Source organism: Dendrobates tinctorius, unplaced genomic scaffold, assembly GCF_039654945.1.
Source record: "Dendrobates tinctorius isolate UK_male_01 unplaced genomic scaffold, ASM3965494v1 ptg000075l, whole genome shotgun sequence".
Taxonomy (NCBI): Eukaryota; Metazoa; Chordata; class Amphibia; order Anura; family Dendrobatidae; genus Dendrobates; species Dendrobates tinctorius.
Window position 1 is genome coordinate 10,935,898 of NW_027361743.1, and position 20,270 is coordinate 10,956,167.

General features: G+C 45.8%; 1 protein-coding gene across 1 annotated transcript in view; it reads right to left on the reverse strand.

Annotated features, from left to right (window-relative positions):
* Positions 1-5,150: 5,150 nt before the first annotated feature.
* Positions 5,151-20,270, reverse strand: part of HEPHL1 (hephaestin like 1) — a 144,566-nt gene continuing 129,446 nt past the window's right edge. Inside the window, exons 18-20 of the mRNA XM_073582984.1 lie at positions 15,569-15,731; positions 12,889-12,918; positions 5,151-12,807 (exon numbers count right to left, since the gene is read on the reverse strand). Of these exons, the coding sequence (XP_073439085.1) occupies positions 12,605-12,807; positions 12,889-12,918; positions 15,569-15,731 (396 nt within the window). The 3' untranslated portion in view covers positions 5,151-12,604. The remainder of the gene's footprint in view (positions 12,808-12,888; positions 12,919-15,568; positions 15,732-20,270) is intronic.

The following is a 20,270-nucleotide window of genomic DNA, read 5'->3' on the forward strand; positions in this document are numbered from 1 at the left end:
AACGGCTGGCGAGCTGTTAAGCAAGCTACAGCACCTGTGGTTTGCACATGTAAGTTTTTCATTTTTTCAGGAATGACGGTTAGGCCTAATTCTGGAACTGCGGTTGACCTGCACTTACTGGGAAATCATCGTTCGCGGGTAATAATTGTAATCAGTGATCCCCATCACTAACGTTGTTCAGCGGGTTATCTGCACCTGTAAGCGACAAACGCTGGCCTTTTCAGTGTAGCGCACATACAGCCACGGACATGTAAGGTCATGACACACCAGTTATTGGCCAATCTCATGTGCCAGAGCCTCACGTGTCCCTCTAGTAAGCCGGACTCGGACCGCGGGGCATGACGGAGTCTCGTTCGTTAACGGAATTAAGCTTGCAATGTGTGCATCTTTTCTGTAGCTGGCATGGTTGAGGTTTCCCAGGTGGAGTCGAATTTAACCGTAGGCTCCACTCCTGGTGGTGCCCTTCTGGACATTCCTTTAAGGTTCAGCTTTGCAACCATACTGCCCACGTAAAACAAACACTTTGCCTTCATGAACGCTGTTTGGAGGGTCATGACTCGTGGGAATAACGCCGCCCAATCAGTTAACCTGCTAGAGAGATCCTTCGTTGCTCCCAAGCATGACATCACACTCCCTAGGAGGAAGGTAATGCCACTGTGGCGACCGTACTCCGGGGGGCGACACAAGTGCACTGATGCCCAGCCACTGCTCGATGAATCTGCTGGTACATTGACCCAGACCACTACATTCCCCTCGCACGCTACACAGCCTGAATCTGACCCTGATGAAACTCGGGTTACCCTTCCCATATACAGTTCCATCTTACACGGTGACAAAGAGGAAGCTGCAGATGAAAGTGCAGGGTCAGCCCACCCGCCATCAGACACACCACCGTACTATCAGGGGCCCTGTGCCAGTGCCGTCGCCAACGAGTGGGCCCCCCCTGCTTGCTCAGGATCACAGCACTTGCAAGGTTGAAATACTGTGCAGTGAGATGGAAGATGGGGACGACGAGGAGTCCAGACTAGTACAGGGATTCCCTAGCGAGGAGACTTATTTCATTGTTTTCAATGTTGGGACAGCAATTTTTGGGGAGCATTATACTCTGGAGAATGATAGATGGGGCCCACCATACACTGGAACATTCCAAAGGTGGACATCAGACACTGGAGCAGCATTTACAGGGCCCATTATACACTAGAGCATTAGAAATGGGGCCCATTATGTTTGGAGCAATATTTGGGCCCATAAGACAGTAGAGCTTCATCCATGGGGACCAACATATACTGTAGCATTATGTGGAGCTCATCATATACTGTTTCAAACATTATATGGGACCAATGATTCTGTATGGAGAAATAGATGGGCCTCGTCATGAGATGTAAAAAGTGAAGTATTTTTCATTGTACTATACCGCTATTTCTCTGCCGTATCGGAGCATGATGAGTTGTGGTATGTGATAAAGGGGCACTCTTTCGCCCAGGGCACATGAAAACCTGGAGCCAGCCCTACCCCCCCCACAACTTTAGCCAAATAACCCCTGTTGTGAGTTCATTTTCCCCTCCGTCACTGAGGCCTGGTGAACTCCCTATTCTAGTGAAGGAAGGTAGTGAGCCTGATTATCAGGCACCTGGGACTAATGAAGACGATTGGCTGAGTGGAGTCACTGACTGGATTTAAGGCAGCCTACGCCCTTTCTGCCCTGCGGGTGATTTCTCTGTGGACTCTTGGACACCAGTCTGATTCCTGCTCTCCTAAAGCTAAGTTTTCTGTTTTGCCTTTTTGCATCTAAGATTTGTTTTTGTTTTTCTTGCTTTTTGGATTCTGCCACTCCCTGCTGGAGTGTGCAGTGTTCCTTGAGCTCTGTCTTCTGAAAGTACCCGAGTGCTGATTTAGTTTTTGAAGCTTAGTTGCTTCAGGGCCATTTTTATATCAGGTTGTTGGCTTTTGTCTCTGATAGGGTTTTGGCAGATTGCAGACAGCAGCCTTCCTATCCGTTCCTATCTAGGTAGTTTTTGGGCCCCGTCTTTGTTCAGCCTGTCTTTCTGTGTAAGTGTTTTCATCTTGCTTCACCGTCATTATATGTGGGGGGCTGCCTATTGCTTTGGGGTCTGCTCTGGGGCAGTTAGATTTCCCCTTTCCTTCTTTAGGCCTATGTATCTCTCCGGCTGTGATCGAGGGGTCTAGGTCATCGTAGGAACCCCCCACGGCTACTGCTAGTTGTGTTGATAGGTTCAGGGGTCTGCAATCTGATAGTTGCCAACTTCTCTGGTTTTCAGGATTTAGCTAGCATTTCTGTTTTTGCCTCCTACGGTGACTCAATCATAACAAACCCCCATTTTTCAGTGCGTAACTTGTATTATGAAGTTAATTAAGGTTGACCAGCTTAAGTAAGAAGAATTGATGCTTTTGGCATTCAAATGGGCACTGTAGATGTGTTTCCTGTCCTCCTCTCACTGCCGACTTTTATTCCCCATTGACTTACATTGGGTTTCATGTTTCGGGACGACCCCGACTTTTCCCTATAATCGGCCGATCTTGCTCGACCCGACTTTTGGAAAAGTCGGGTTTCACGAAACGAAACTCGACCCTAAAAAAACAAAAGTCGCTCATCTCTAGTTGTCATCACTTTCAATATAGAAAGAATCATCTTCTTCCTCTTCAGATTGACTTTTGGCCCAATAAATCATCCTCACTTTCTGAAAAGACACTGTAGTCATCATTATACAAACTCGAAATCTGAAATAAGTCTTCAGAGATTTTGGGAGATTCCATTTTTGATATTTGAAAATAGGAACGTAAACTCTTAACCCTTCCATATCTTTCTATTGGCAAATCCAATTCTAATTTATTTAGAATTTTGGAAAACAACTGAAGAAATTCATAACGTAATTGGTTTTCTGCTCATTATAATCATTTAGATTTATTATCTCATTCAAACATGACTCCGTTGTAGTCTGTACAATGATTTTGCTTTTAATTTTTTTTCCTGTACATGAATATTTTTTCCTAAATTTTCCTTAACACTTTTTTGTTCTTTTGATTTTCATTTTGCTTGAACCAAGGTTTTCGCGGCCGTTTACTGGTCTGTGCTGTTGCTTTCTTTAAAGTTCGATATGGTTCGGTTGCCTTGGCTCTCGATTGTTATGTTGGAAAAAAATCTGTGTAAGTAATTTACATTTTTCTTTCAACTTGTTTTCCTTTTTTTTTCATTGATAAGTGTAAAAAAAAGTTATTTCCTTTGATAGGATTTGTGAGGTAGTAGTCGTGAACTTTATTATAATTCTTTCTTGGTAAAAAAAAAAAAAGATGAAGATGTCATCTTCCATACCATTGGAGCAGCACCTGATCATGCTACTGATGTCACTCCTGTGTCGCAGAGGAGGTGGACGGCAAAAATGTAAAGCGTTCCAATGGAGCTAAAGAAATAGAAGAGTTTTATTGGGAGGGATGAGTGTGAGGTGACAGTATGGGTGGAAAGTGTGAGGTGACCGTATAGTAGATTAAAGTGTGAGGGGACAGTATGGGGTCACAGTATTTGGAGGAAAGTGTGAAGTGACAATATTTGGGGGAAGGTGTGAGAAGACAGTTTGAGGAGAAAAAGTGTGAGCGGACAGTATAGTTGACAAAAGTGTGAGGGGACAGGATGGGGTGACAGTATTATTATTTATTATTATAGCGCCATTTATTCCATGGCGCTTTACACGTGAGGAGTATACATCATAAATACAAGTACAGTAATATTAAACAATGAAAGTCACGACTGGTACAGGATGAGAGAGGACCCTGCCCGCGAGGGCTCACAATCTACAAGGGATGGGTGAGGATACAGTAGGTGACGGTAGAGCTGGTCGTGCAGCGGTCTGGTGGATCGGTAGTTACTGCAGGTTGTAGGCTTGTTGGAAGAGGTAGGTCTTCCGGTTCTTTTTGAAGGTTTCCATGGTAGGCGAGAGTCTGATATGTTGTGGTAGAGAGTTCCAGAGTAGGGGGGATGCGTGGGAGAAATCTTGTATGCTATTGTGGGAAGAGGAGATAAGAGGGGAGTAGAGAAGGAGATCTTGTGAGAATCGGAGGTTGCGTGCAGGTAAGTACTGGGAGACGGGTTACGGGAAAGTGTAAAGTAACAGTATGGGGAAAGTGTGAAGTGACAGTATTTGGGGGAAGGTGTGAGAAGACAATATTGGGGGCAAAAGTGTGAGTGTCACGAGCGCTTCGGAGGTGACAGGCTATCATCCTGCGTCAGGTCTCTGAAGGTCTGAACTCCTGTCCATACAGCCTGCTCCCTGAACCATCTGCCTCTTCGACCCAGTGTCGACCTCCTCCTGCCCTGAGAAGTTTGGATCTATTTAGTTAGTGGCTCAGCTGTGACCCAGTGCGGGTAATAGCTTCATTTCCACTTCTGCTTGCTAGAGTGTTGGACCTTCTCAGAGTGCTCCAGTTTGGTGTCTGGAATCCCTCTTCTGGTATCCGTATCTGGCGATTCAGCTAAGTGTTCCCCTTTTTGTCTCACCTTACCATCTTTAGTTTAGCGGAGACTGCCTAGCACGCATCTCCCTCCCGTTCCCTCTTCAGGACTAGGCCCTAGGGAGATTCAGGGCCTCAGGTCCGGCTCGGTGATTGGTGAGGAACCAATATAGGGACTCGGTAGGAGTTCTAAGGAGAGATTAGATCTAGCCTAGGGGTCTCCAAATCCCTTCCTTAGTGTCTGGGCCCCCTTCCCCATTTCCCTTTATGCCACACTTGGTTTTCCCTCACTGTGCGTGACAGTGAGGGGACAGTATGAGGGTGGGAAGTCTGAGGGGACAATATATGGAGGGAAAGTATGAGGCAACAGTATTTGGGGGAAAGTCTGAGGGGACAGTATGCAGGACAGAGTGAGGGGACAGTATGGGGGTGAAGAGTGTTAGGGGACAATATGGAGGGCAAAAGTGTGAGGGGACAGATTTATACTGTATATAGTTATGTAATAACTTGCTCATTTTGAGTTTGAGTCCAGCGGACGGTCCTATTCAGTGATTGACATTAATCTCTGCAAAGAGACTCATACAGAAAAGGCTGTCCATCATTGAATAACTCCTCCCACTGGACTCATAACACCACAGTGAGTTGGGATTGCTTTTTCCAATATTTAAATATCAATCTGCTTATCAGTTTGTAGGATTTATTATAAAACTTTACCCCATTCATTATAACCCACTTACAGTATAATACATTTTCTTCATAATAACACATTTGCTACCCAATTTAATGCATGAAAACATTTTGTATCATCACACTTTTTTATTATCAGTCAACTGTAATACATAATATATGATATATACATGGTGCACAATATAAAAACATCCTATGTGTGCAAAAATGATAGCACATCATACAAATATCATGACATTCACCCCAATATATAATTGAAATTTCACATTTCCTTAGCGTACCAACATAACATGCAGCACTGGGAATATAGTTCACTTAGCAATTTACAAGTTGTGGCATACTGTACATAATGCAGAGAGAACCCCAGAGATTGCTATGCTGCTAATGGAGGTAGAGGGTCCCGAAGATGCAACCATACCAGGTGAGCAGGGCTGCCCCTCTTCATGGGTTTTGCTATTTACGGTAAGTAAACATTCAATAAAAGGGGGACTGGCTCAGGACGAGAAAGAAGTCATACCGTATGCAGCATCTTACAGTAGCTAAGGTCTGTGCTTTTACCATAGGGTATCCTTCCACCAGACTCCACCCTAGTCCTGCCTCATGCAGAATCCCTACACCTAAATCTACCCTAGTCCTGCCTCATGCACCATCCCACAACCCAATTTCACCCTAGTCCTTCCTCAATCAGCATCCCACCACATGACTCCACCTTTGTCCCTCCTCATGCAGCAGTGCTTCACCTGACTCTACACTAGTTCTTCCTCATACATCATCCCACCAGACTCCACCCTAATTCTGCCTCATGCACCATTCCCCCACGTTACCCCACACTAATCCTGCCTCATGCAGGTTTCCTCCACCTGACACCACCCTAATCCTGCATCATGCAGAATCCCTCCACTTCACTCTACTCTAGTCCTCCCCCTGACTCTACCGTAATCCTTGCACATTCAGCATCCCTTCATCTAACTCTACCCTAGTCCTTCCTCATGCAGTAGCCCTCCACCTCACTCCATCATAGTCTTGCTTCATGTAGCATCCCTCCACCTCATACTACCTAAGTCCTCCTCCATGCAGCAGCCCTCCTCCTGACTTTTCCCTAGTCCTTCCTCATGCAGCGTCCTTCCACCTGATACTACCTTGGTCATGCCTCATGCAGTGTCCATCCACCTGACATTACTTTGGTCCTGCCTCGTGCAGCGTCCCTCCTCCTGACACTACCCTGGTCCGGCCTCATGCAGTATCCCTCCATCTGAAACTACCTTGGTCCTGCCTCATGCAGCGTCCCTCCACCTGACACTGCCCTGGTCCTGCCTCATGCAGCGTCCCTCCACCTGACCCTTCCTTGGTCGTGCCTCATGAAGCGTCCCTCTGCCTGACACTTGGTCCTGCCTCATGCAGCGTCCCTCCATCTGACACTACCTTGGTCATGAAAAAGAGAATGGACAGGGCCTCCAAAAACCATACATTTATCTAATGCCGCTAGGCAAAGTTATATATAACTGAACATGAGGTTCTTCTGAAGCCCACTACCACGTCACAGCAAACCTCTTAGTGGTTCCCTGTCGCCCTAACAGAGCGGAGTTGTGTATTGACCACCACCACAGTGACAATGCATCAACAAGGCGGACGTCCTGGTGCTCCACAGTGCCCATGCTGCAAGACTGAGTCCCCATGACTCCAGACCGCACTGCCCCTCCAGCACAGAACCACAGCAACAATGGCCATCACACAGCACCAACTCCAAAAGAAAGGAGCATTGAAACTCACCTTCCTCAAGCTTGCCAGTGAGCAAAAATGGCTATAATAGAATGGACTAGGTTTGCCGTGACGTGTCAGTGGGCTTCATACAATCTGATCAGAATGTTAAACTAAGAACCTCATGTTCAGTAATATACAATATATTTTTTTCTAGCGGCATTAGATCATTGTATGTTTTTTGGGGGTGCTGTCCATTCTCTTTTTCAGCATATTGCACTACCTTGGTCCTGACTCATGCAGCGTTCCTTCTCTGGACACTACTCTGGTCCTGCGTCATGCAATGTCCCTCCACCAGATACTACCATGGACCTGCCTCATGCAGCGTCCCACCTCCTGACACTACCCTGGTCCTCCCTCATGCAGCGTCCCTCAACCTTACACTACCTTGGTCCTGACCCATGCAGTGTCCCTCCTCCTGACACTACCTTGGTCCTGCCAGATGCAGCTTCCCTCCACCTGACACCACCTTAGTCCTGACCCATGCAGCATCCCTCGTCCGGACACTACCTTGGTCCTGCCACATGCAGCGTCCCTCCACCTGACACTACCTTGGTCCTGCCTCATGCAGCATCCCTCCACCTGACACTACCTTGGTCCTGACCCATGCAGCGTCCCTTGTCCTGACACTACCTTGGTCCTGCCACATGCAGCTTCCTTCCTCCTGACACTACATTGTTCCTGCCTCATGTAGCATCCCTCCACCTGACACTACCTTGGTCCTGCCTCATTCAGCGTCCCTCCACCTGACACTACCTTGGTCCTGACCCATGCAGCGTCCCTCGTCCTGACACTACCTTGATCCTGCCACATGCAGCTTCCCTCCACCTGACACCACCTTGGTCCTGACCCATGCAGCATCCCTCGTCCTGACACTACCTTGGTCCTGCCAGATGCAGCATCCCAGCACCTGACACTACCTTGGTCCTGCCACATGCAGCTTCCCTCCTCCTGACACTACATTGGTCCTGCCTCATGTAGCATCCCTCCACCTGACACTACCCTGGTCCTGCCTCATGCAGCGTCCCTCAACCTGACACTACCTTGGTCCTGACCCATGGAGCTTCCTTCGTCCTAACACTACCTTGGTCCAGCCTCTTGCAGCTTCCCTCCTCCTGACACTACCCTGGTCCTGCCTCATGCAGCGTACCTCAACCTGACACTACCTTGGTCCTGCCTCATGCAGCGTCCCTCCACCTGACACTACCTTGGCCCTGACCCATGCAGCATCCCTCCACCTGACACTACCTTGGTCTTGCCTCATGCAGCGTCCCTCAAACTGACACTACCTTGGCCCTGCCTCATGCAGCATCCCTCAACCTGACACTACCTTGGTCCTGCTTCATGTAGCATCCCTCCACCTGACACTACTTTGGTCCTGACCCATGCAGCGTCCCTTGTACTGACACTACCTTGGACCTGCCACATGCAGCCTCCCTCCTCCTGACACTACATTGGTCCTGCCTCATGTAGCGTCCCTCCACCTGACGCTACCTTGGTCCTGCCTCATGCAGTGTCCCTCCACCAGACACTACCTTGCTCCTAACCCATGCAGCATCCCTCGTCCTGACACTACCTTGGTCCTGCTACATGCAGCTTCCCTCCTCCTGACTCATGCAGCATTCCTTTTCCGGACAGTACCCAGGTCCTGCGTCATGCAATATTCCTCCACTTGATACTACCATGGTCCTGGCTCATGCAGCGTCCCTCCTCCTGACACTACCCTGGTCCTGCCTTTTGCAGCATCGCTAACCCTGACACTACCTTGGTCCTGCCTCATACAGTTTCCCTCCACCTGACACTACATTGGTCCTGACCCATGGAGCTTCCTTCGTCCTGACACTACCTTGGTCCAGCCTCATGCAGCATCCCTCCTCCTGACACTACCCTGGTCCTGCCTCATGCAGCGTACCTCAACCTGACACTACCTTGGTCCTGCCTCAAGCAATGTCCCTCCACCTGACACTACCTTGGTCCTGACCCATGCAGCGTCCCTCCACCTGACACTACCTTGGTCTTGCCTCATGCAGCATCCCTCCTCCTGACACTACCTTGGTCCAGCCTCATGCAGCATCCCTCCTCCTGACAATACCCTGGTCCTGCCTCATGCAGTATCCCTAAACCTGACACTACCTTGGTCCTGCCTCATACAACTTCCCTCCACCTGACACTACATTGGTCCTGACCCCTGGAGCTTCCTTCGTCCTGACACTACCTTGGTCCAGCCTCATGCAGCTTCCCTCCTCCTGACACTACCCTGGTCCTGCCTCATGCAGCGTCCCTCAACCTGACACTACCTTGGTCCTGCCTCATACAGCTTCCCTCTACCTGACACTACCTTGGTCCTGACCCATGGAGCTTCCTTCATCGTGACACTACCTTGATCCAGCCTCATGCAGCATCCCTCCTGACACTACCCTGGTCCTGCCTTATGCAGCGTCCCTCCTCCTGACACTACCTTGGTCCTGCCTCATGCAGCGTCCCTACACCTGACACTACCTTGGTCCAGCCTCATCTGCATTCTGTCATCTGACTCCGCTATTGTCCTGTCCCTTGTGGCATCCTGTGATCCTGCCAATAAGGTCCTGCCATTTACCTCTACTTTAGCCATGCCATATCCAGCACCTTGGCTTTTTTCCCCCTTTCCATCACTAAATCTTATAGTTTATAGCAAGTAATTAATGATCCCCTAGCTATATAAAACATGTACAGTATATACTTAAAAATCTATGTTCATCTATTTGTGCGTCACTGCAAGCTGGTCGGTCAGAATCATAATTAATAAACTATAGAAACTAAACAATTCTGTTAGATTTCTGTGAGAATATATGTTTATTCAGTCATAGGAGTAGTATGCTCATGGTGATAAAATGGTATGAACACAATATTGCTGGTAAAGCTTGACTAAAATTAGAAAACCACAGCTGCCTTCTTCCAAAAACAGCGCCACCCCTGTCTACAAGTTGTGTGTGGTATGGCAGTTCTTCACCATTCACTTCAATGGACCTGAACTGCAATACCAGTCACAACCTGTATAGAGTGGTGGCGCAGTTTTTACAATTTGTTCTTCTAATCCTGAACAACCCCTTTAAATATTACGCACTGTTTATTGCTAGTAACATACCAAACTATAGGCATTATCTTATATTTAGTAGGTTATGTTCATTGCTGTATTGCAGGCTTCGTTGCAGATCTGTGCTATTTATGGTGAGGTTCAGTTGGTGCAACTAGTGTCCACTTTACAATTCCATTGTTTTTGTATATCTGCTCCTATAATGAATCAGAACAGAGCCTAAAATAATCTGATATAAATGTAAATGGGAGTAGTATACTCTTTATAATAGATGAGTAGGGCGTTGTTTGAGTATATGAACCTGGGTTCTGGTTTAAGATTCTGTTTAAAAGTAGACCTGTCACTTGCCATAAATATATAATTTTTTACCCTATGTAAATGCCGCTGTTCTCCTGAATCCGGCGTTGTCTTTCTTTAGTTCCAGCTCCTCTCCATTCCTGAGATATGGCCCCTTCTTCCCTGTATATAACCCTATAATTTTTACCAAGTAGGCGTAGCCCCAACTGGTCTTTGTGGGCGTAATCCTGAGGACCACACCTAGTTGACTAAGACTATAACATAAAGAAAGAAGGGGCCATATCTCTGGAAGGGAGAAGTGCAGGAACAAAGGAAAAACAACACCGGATTCAGGAGAAAAATGGCATTACCTCAGGTAAAAAATAAATTGCATATTTATGGCAAGTGACAAAAAAAAGTAAGGCAGTGTTTGATATTTAAGAGAAAATTCAAGAAAAAATGAGAAGCACAGGAGAAGTTTTGCAGGCAACAGTGATGAAAAGCAAGAAGAGAGAAGCATATAGAAGTACGTAGTGACGCTATTGCATAGGGTTTGTGATTCCTAGTTAGTTGAGAATTAATAGAAGGGTGGAAAATGGAGAGAAAGATTGTTTTATATAAATGGGACCCTGGATAGGAAGACAAAAAAAAGGTCCCACCACTTAGCCAGTTTTTATGGTCCTTTTAACCCACATAACACAGGTAAAAAAAAGTCGATATTGACTTTTAGAATTGCTACTTCCAATCGAAGATGCTAGAGTTCAAGTCTTCTTCCTCTCTGAAGAGGCAATTTGAATAGCTACAAATGAGTTTTAAAACCATAAGAATTAATCGCTCCCCAAGACCACAAGTGGAGACAGAGACAAGTAGAGGTCCAGAGATACTGATCTAGTGAGGTGCATGTGCACCTACAAAGAGTAGACAAGAGATGGAGATGGTACAAGAAGGACAAACTAAACGTTCAGCTACACAGATACAATAACTGTGAGGACCAGGGGAAAAGAAAGTCTGTAAAGTAGGTGGTCTACATGGCCCAGTGCTGAGGACACATTTGATAAGAGAAGTATAGAGCAGTGTGAGATCATCAATGGCTCTGGTGAGGGAAGCTTCAGAAGAGTGGTGGGGCCAAAAGCCAGGCTATAAGTGGTCAGAATGGAAATTAGAAAAAAAATCCTTAGTTCAAGGTTGTTTAGGAGACAATTAGAGAAGAAAGTTGATGCGTAAATTGAAGAGAGCCATAGATGGTTTCTTGGGTTTAGTGGTATGGTGACATATTGGAATGAAAAGGGGACTGTCCAATATCCACTTTCCATATCTCCTCTGTTTCTCTAATCCTGTAGAACCCCTTTCAGGGGGTCCTCCTTAGAGGACACGTATTGTCTATTTTAGAGAAGGAAGGATGGGCATAACATGGAGTGTAATTAAGTGTGTCAATGGTGAAGTGAACCTTAAATGATTTTTACAACTATAATTTTTGTTAACTAAGATTTGACAAAAAGGGGTCTATAAGATTTAAGGAGAAAGTACAACTCAAAAACGGCTACATATACAAATTTGAGTCTCATAACCATGCTCCAAGGCGCTGCTAGGTTTTACATTGACTCAGGGTATCTACCTACAGTATATGGCGCATTTGAGATGGTTTTTGCATATAACGTTTAAGTAATGTTTCACACGTTCAAGTAAGAACCACAATGTCCAGACTAGCCTCGGGTCTTCTGACCTAAACCCAACAGTCTCATAGGTATATATGGGACTGTTGTTTGACTCTGTAGACCGACGTTTGAGGCTGTTGAGTTCAGGTCATGGTACCTGTTGCCACTTCGGACATTGCAATCCGCACTCGGACCATGAATGTCCGATATGGGATAACGGCATTAGTTACAGGCTAATAGTTCTTTAGAATGAGCTACACAAATGCGAGTGCTGGTTGCAGATGAAAGTTCTTAACGAGAGGCTAAAAACAACAGAGCCACCTGCAGGTGCCGTACAAACATACATCATCGTCGTAAGAAATCAGTTTTCAGACTAGTGCAGTTACATTCAAATACTTGTAAAATCAAGATGTCCCTTTTACATGTGTCATCCCTTAAAGCTCAGATGCTAATGGTAAAATACAGTATGTTGAAGCTCTTAGTCCTTCTTGTATTTGTCAAGCAGTGACCCCCCATCAAGGCTCTCCCCATTTCTTCTCATCCTCAGCAACGTCCTTAATCCAAGGGGGTCCGAACCTCTCCAGTGTAAAAGATGTTGTGCTTGTAAACAAATAACCATAAAGTGCAAATGCAAACTCTATCCCAAGGCACTTCCTGAGGTCCTAGAGATGCCGTGTCCCCAGTCACCTTCTCATATACTGTTCATTGGGATGGAACCATTGTTGATTGTGCTATAATACATTTTGTTCTGTCGGCAGCTGAGGATGATCAGGACGACCACAAGGACTAAGAGAAGAACCACGCCAATGGCCAACAGTGAGAGAAGGGCAGTTTGGGCCTGGCCGACTGTGAGGACTCTTCCTAGGAACGGTACTCCTCCCTGCTCATCAGAACCTACAATAAAGATAGGTCATCAACAAAACTATGAAGAATGGAGGAAAAAATATATATTTTTTTGTCTTGAAGGACTCATACCTGGTGTAAATGGGCCACTTTCTTCTTGGACTGAAAATAAAAAAAATAACATATAACATAAGAAGAGCTATGGAACCAACTCAAACCTTCTCTATATAAAAGGGGTAACGAGATACAAGGGATGAGCCATATTGGAGTTTGTTTGTTTTTTTTTAACCTTTTTTACTCGCCATAGTAAATTTGAAAACTTTGAGGCTTCGATTGCTTGTATTATATGCTGCATATACAACAATATTGCAGTATAGTTTATAGCGTACACACGTGGTCAAAATTGTTGGTACCCCTCATTTAATGACAGAAAAACCCACAATGGTCACAGAAATAACTTGAATCTCATAAAAGTAATAATAAATCAAAAATCTATGAAAATGAACAAATGAGAGTCAGACACTGCTTTTCAACCATGTTTCCACAGAATTTTAAAAGAAAATAAAACTCATGAATAGTCCTGGACAGAAATGATAGTACTCCTGAAAATAATGTGACAAAAGGGACATGTTAAATAGTGGTGTGTCAACTAATTAGCATCACAGGTGTCTACAATCTTGGAATCAGTGAGAGGCCATTATAGAAGGCTACAGATACTCACTGTGCTGTTTGGTGACATGGTGCGTATCACACTCAACATGGACCAGAGGAAGCAAAGGAAGGAGTTGTCTCGGGAGATGAGAGAGAAAATTATAGACAAACATGTTAAAGGTAAAAGTTATAAGACCATCTCCAAGCAGCTTGATGTTCCTATGACTACAGTTGCACATATTAATCAGAAATTTAAGTTCCATGGGACTGTAGCCAACCTCCCTGGATGTGGCCGCAGGAGGAAAATTGATGACAAATCAAAGAGACGGATAATACGAATGGTAACAAAAGAGTCCAGAAAAACTTCTAAACAGATTAAAGGTGAACTTCAAGCTCAAGGAACATCAGTGTCAGATCGAACCATCCGTCGTTGTATGAGCCAAAGTGGACTTCATGGAAGACGACCAAGGAGGACAGCATTGTTGAAAAAAAATCATAAAAATGCCAGACTGGAATTTGCCAAACTACATGTTGACAAGCCACAAAGCTTCTGGGAGAATGTCTTATAGACAGATGAGACTAAAATTGGACTTTTTGGCAAGGCACATCAGCTCTATGTTCACAGATGGAAAAATGGAGCATATCAAGAAAAGAACACTGTCCCTATTGTGAAACATGGAGGAGGCTCTGTTATGTTCTGGGGCTGCTTTGCTCATCTGGCAGAGGGTGTCTAGAATCTGTGCAGAGTACAATGAAATCTCAAGACTATCAAGGGATTCTAGAGAGAAATGTGCTGCCCAGAGTCAGAAAACTTGGTCTCAGTCACAGGTAATGGGTCTTTCAACAGGATAGAGACAAAACACACAGCTAAAATACCCAAGAATGGCTAAGAGGAAAACATTGGACTATTCCGAAGTGGTCTTCTATAAGCCCGGACCTAAATCCTATGGAGCATCTTTGGAAAAAGCTGAAACATGCTGTCTGGAAAAGGCAACCTTCAAACATGAGACAACTGGAGCAGTTTGCTCTTGAAGAGTGAGACAAAATACCTGTCGAGAGGAGCAGAAGTCTCATTGACAGTTACAGGAATCGTTTGATTGCAGTAATTGCCTCAAAAGGTTGTGCAACAAAATACTAAGTTCAGGGTACCATCATTTCTGTCCAGGCCTATTTCATGAGTTTCATTTTTTTTTTTTTTTTTTTTTAATTCTGTGGAAGCATGGTTGAAAAGCAATGTCTGACGTTCATTTGTTCATTTTCATAGATTTATTATTTATTATTACTTTTGTCAGATTCAAGTTATTTCTGTGACCATTGTGGGTTTTTCTGTCATTAAACGAGGGGCACCAACAATTTTGACCATGTGTGTAAATGCCTGGAGTACCAAGATGGCAGTTATGGGGCCTTCAGCAGGCCTCGGCCGGCATGGTATCTCACTGGTATCCTGCGATCACACAGCGGGAGGAGCGATGGTAGCCAGTGTGTGCGTGTGTACCAGCAAGTAAATCATTTAAATGCCTGTCAGTGATTGTCAGCGGCATTTGAGTGGTTAAACAGCAACGATCGGATCAAGCTCTGATGTCTAAAGTCACAAGCAGAGGCTGCTGTTAGTGACTGCATCACAGCCACTTCGTTATATGCGGAACCAGGCGTTGATGTATAGTGACATCCACAAGCGCCCAGGGATTGAAAAAAAATAAAATTCAAACACTCTAACACAAAACTCTGAATCCTTCTTTAAGTTCCTCATTCACTATGATACCAGAGCAAAAAACAGCTATAAAGAGCGCCTCTCACTCTGGAGGACCCAGAATGCCTGTGCAGTACAGAGACAGCACATTGATTTCAATAAAAAGCATGTAATACCTTATTTCTCCTGCGGAGGTGCTGCAGAATAATTGAACTTAAGCTGTCAGTGTTCCCACAGATTACAGCTGAATACTACCAGCACCTTATGTGCTGTAACTAAAATATTGCACATCAGTGGGGTAAACTTAAGGGCTGCAGAGGTTGGTACCTTTACCATCATCAAACTATAGGCCATGGTACCAGAGAGGTCTGAAAGACCCTTCTATCATATATTAAGAATCTCTTCAGTCTGGTCTGTGTAGATTTTATACAGGATCATGGGTCTCTACAAATATATTTATATAGATCTTGCCTGATTTCTTCTTCACAGTGAAAGTGGTTTCCATTCCAGCATGGATGTGATCTGTGACGTGGCAGTGAAGTAGCCAGGTCCCAGGGTTACCAGCCACCAACTCTAAAGTCTGAAAAGTCCCAGGAAAGAGGTCAAACACGTCCGCCCGGTGGGTCTTGTCTTTCTAAAAGTCAAAGTCAAAACATATAATTAATTTACCATTCCATACAAAGAAAATATTCAAGTATAGGAGTTACAGTCTGTAATACTCCAAAGCTGCATTCACAGTTCTGTAGCCTCAGAGCTGAAATCCCCCAGCATTCCTTAGTTTCCCTACAGCTTTGGGCAAGAGCTGTCCTACCAACGCCGATCACAGCTGAGACAGTTCTGCCCATGTTCTTATGGACGGAGGAGCTTTACGACAGGTGATAGTCCTAAGGCCTCTTTCACACATCAGGTTTTCGCCGTCAGGCGTGATCCGGCGCTTTTGACAGAAACCGGATCCGGCGAAATGCAATGCCGGATCTGGTTTCCCCCCCATTGAATTGCATTTGCGCCGGATCGCGCCGGATGGCCATGCGTTTCATCCGGTTTTCGCCGGATCCGGCAATGTGTTGCGATCCGGCGTCTGGAAAAAACGGCTACTGTAACGTTTTTTGTCTCCGGCGAAAAAGCCGGACACGCCGGATCCGGCGCGTCCGGCTTTTTCACACAATGAAAGCCTATGAGCGCCGCAATGCGCCTGATCCGGCGAAAGCCGGATCCGGTGGCCGGATCCGGTTTTTTTGGTCTGAGCATGCTCAGTAGCTCTGCCCACAAGACATATATAAAAGCAAGACAGTGGGACCCACAGCCACACCCAACATGCCACCCAAGAAAGCAACCAAGCGCAGCAGGAGAAGGCAGGAGACCACTGCAGCACCATCAGCACCACCACCACCCCAAATGGAGCAGCAAATGGAACATGCTGAGGAGGGGAGGCCAGCAGCAGATGAGAGACGGTAATTATCAAATCCCCCATTCCTCCAAACTAGGGCCATGGAATATCAAGATATTCATTGGCCCTTTGTTTCTCTTTATTCAACAGCCGCCCAAGAGATGCAGCAGCAGCAGCAGAAATGGCATCACTGGCAGCAGCAACAGCAGCAGCAATACCCACAGCCATGGAGTCTGGCCATCAACAGGACAGCACATCTTCTTCTGGGAGCCCTCCCTCGCATCGTCAGCGTTTGACGGTAAGTTTTTATTTCCAAAATCCATCATCTCTGTAATATATGTCTATTCATTGCCTTTTATTTCAAAACAGGAATCACAAGATGAAGAGGAGCTCCCAGAAGAAGAAGGAAGGGGTGGACAGACACCTGGAGTGGGCTCACAATTGGTAAGTTTTTTGCATCAAACGCAGAAACACAACATCACACTACACACAACACATAGAAAACAATGTTCTGCAGACCACACACAGCAAACAAATGCCTACATCCAAAGACATAACATTTTTTGTTTTCTTCTCTAGTCTTCCCAATCTGGTGCTCGGCCAAGAGGTCCTCGCAGTGCCTCCCAGGGTCGTCGGCGACAGCAACGCGGCGGTCACCAGCGTGTAAGTATAAATATTTTTGCTTTGTTTTTTTGCACTTTTTATTTCATTTCTTTTGTGGAGGCTAATTATGTTATTTTTGTCTTTTTCTTTAACAGCCTTCACAGCGTGCTCCCGACTCTGACGGTGAGGATGGAGGACTCGATGTGGACCACCTCATCGATCTCGTCAGAGAAAGGGAGCCGCTCTGGAATATGGCTGACCGCCGCCACGCTGACCTTATCGTTACCCGACGACTCTGGGAGGAAATCTGTTCGCTCCTTGTGGGCCGCTGGGAGGACCTCGATGTTCGGGCCCAGATTAAAGAGCGTAAGTATATACAGTACCGGTTGCTTGATGTAAACCAGTGTTTCCCGAACTCCAGTCCTCGTGGTCCCCACGGATCATGTGTTCAGGATTTCTATTTACTATGGAAATCCTGAAAACATGACCCCTGGGGACCATGAGGACTGGAGTTTGTGAAACACTGATGTTGTATACTAACCACTCCTTTCTCGTTTCAGGGAACAGAATTGTGAATCGGTGGCGGTCTGTGAGGGATCGTTTCAAGAAGGAGTTCAATAAAGAGATGCGGGCCCCGAGTGGATCTGGAGGACGCAGGAGCAAGTACAAGTACGCACAAGCCCTGTCGTTCCTCCGGGAAACAATGCTCACCAGAAGGTAAATATTACACACATGTGAAAAAAAATGTTAGATGTAACTTTTTTTTTTCAGCCAGGGCCATACCATGTCAGTATTTTAATTGTTTTTTTTTCTCTTTATTCCACAGCACGGTGAGCAGCACTCGGGAGCCTGCACGATTGGACCCTTCTGAGGCGATCCCTGAGGAGACCGGCACCGAGGGACACTTCGACCGCCCCGGTACATCTGCACCTTCCCAGCCTTCCCACACATTCGACCCATCTGTCCCATCCACCAGCACAGGAGCATCGTGGCCGCCTACATTACATGAAGCTGCTGGTGAGGAGATCGATTTCCCTTTACCCCACCCTTCTGCCCCTGCCACCTCTAGTACACCTGCGGGTACTGGGCGGCAGCGGCAGAGGGGTCAGGAAAAGAGTTATGCGCAAGAGTTCTTGCATCTGAATGCATCTTTCCAGAACTGTCTAAAAGTCTTGTCAGAGCAAATCTCCGCAGGCTTTCAGCAGATCAACTCCAGCATTCTGGAGGTGAAGACACTTCTGCAAACCATGCATTCAGAAGCAAGATCTTCGCCAAACCACACCTTTTTCAGGTCTGTTGTGGAGCGCATGGCAACACTATCTCCTACCCAGCAGATGCATGTAATGCATTCGTGCCACGGTGCTCTACAGCAGGTTACCTCCAAACCTCCACCTCCCACCACTGTAGTTCCTCCACCTGCACCCCCTCCAGCCACTTTCCATCCTCCCCCTCCTATTACATCTGCACCCCCTCCAGCCACTTTCCATCCTCCCCCTCCTATTACATCTGCACCCCCTCCAGCCACTTTCCATCCTCCCCCTCCTATTACATACCAGCAACCTCACCAGTACCAGCAACCTCCCCAGTACCAGACATCTCCCCAGTTCCAGCAACCTGCCCCGTACCAAACTCCTTCCCCGTACCAAACTCCTTCCCCATACAACTTTCCATCAACATCATCTGCTCCTACAGTCCCTGCCCAACCCTCCACTCCACCGCCCACCACCTCTTCTGCCTCCCACATGTCCACCCATTCTGTATCTTTTTCCACACCTTCACCTCTAACTGTTCCTTCCCCACCACGATCCCAGTCCTCTCTCCACACTCCCAGTGTCGAAGTGTCCCGCAGCCCCTCCAGCAGTATTTCCACCCCACACTACACAGATTTGTAATGTGTGTTTTTTAATAAAAATGCCCATTGGGTTTAAAACCTTTATTAAAAAAGTTTTTTTCACTTTAAAAACATTTTACAAAAAAAAAAAATTTAAATAAAAGTTAAATTATCGTTTCACAATGGTTGTCTGTCATTTCTTTCTGCGGCGAACTATGTTTTAAAAAAAGGTTAAATACAGGGTATTTAAAAGGTAAAAAGGTATTCAAAACCAGGTATATAACTGTGGGTAAATTTTAGCTTTTTGCCACAGTTGTGTTCCTGGTTGTGTTTGAAGCAAAGTATTTCACCTAAAAAGTTGTGTTTATTGTTGGTGATTTCCTACCAATGTACACAACTTTTGTTACAAGGTGAAATACTTTGCATAAAACACAACCAGGTACACACCTGTGGCCTAAAGCTAAAAATAGTAAGACCATGACAAGATAGCCAACTTTGGTTGGCAAAGGTATATACTGTTGGTCCAGAAGGTACACAAGTTTGGTTAGGGCACAAATCTTTCACACTCTGTCATCCTGCCAGTGTACTCTGCCTTGAGGTGACATAAAGTATAGTGCAAAATTGTCCCTGAAACCGTCACAGAACTTCTAGTGGTAATATTTCCAATGACAACATCCATCTTCGCCAGTAACTTGCTCTTCTCTCCAACCTGCACTTTCTTCTCTACAACCTGTCAAAGAAGGGCTGTAGGAACATGCTATATATAGTTTTCCAGTAGCCAATCCCGTTCGGAAGGCCACAAGGGTCAATTTTAAAAACCGGATCCGGCGTAATCCGTCGAAAAACGGATAGAAAAACGGATGAACCGGATGAGACGGATCCGGTTTTGTCTGTCAAGAACAAGACGGATCCGGCAGAAAACCGGATCCGGCACATCAGGTTTTACAAAACATTTGCCGGATCCGGCATTCCGGCACGACGCCGGATCGCGCCTGACGCCGAAAACCTGATGTGTGAAAGTAGCCTAAGAGTCACAGCAGTAGATCAGCACTATCATATTGTGGCGTTTAGAAAGGATTTCAACTAATGTTGCCCCCAATTCCTTTCCTAATTTAAATATCCCTATGCCAGGTATGAACCACAAAATAACCTGGAGGACCCGGTGTCAGATCCTCCTCACTGCAATTCACCCCCAGAGGCTACAAAATCTTCGAGGTGTCAGACATTCCTCGCATGTCAGTACAAACAATGCACAAACTGGTGGAACAGGTTAAAACGAGAAAGATGCAACCTTGGCTTACTCATAAATATAAACCAAGGAGGATAAAACACTGTATATATGCAAAAAAAAT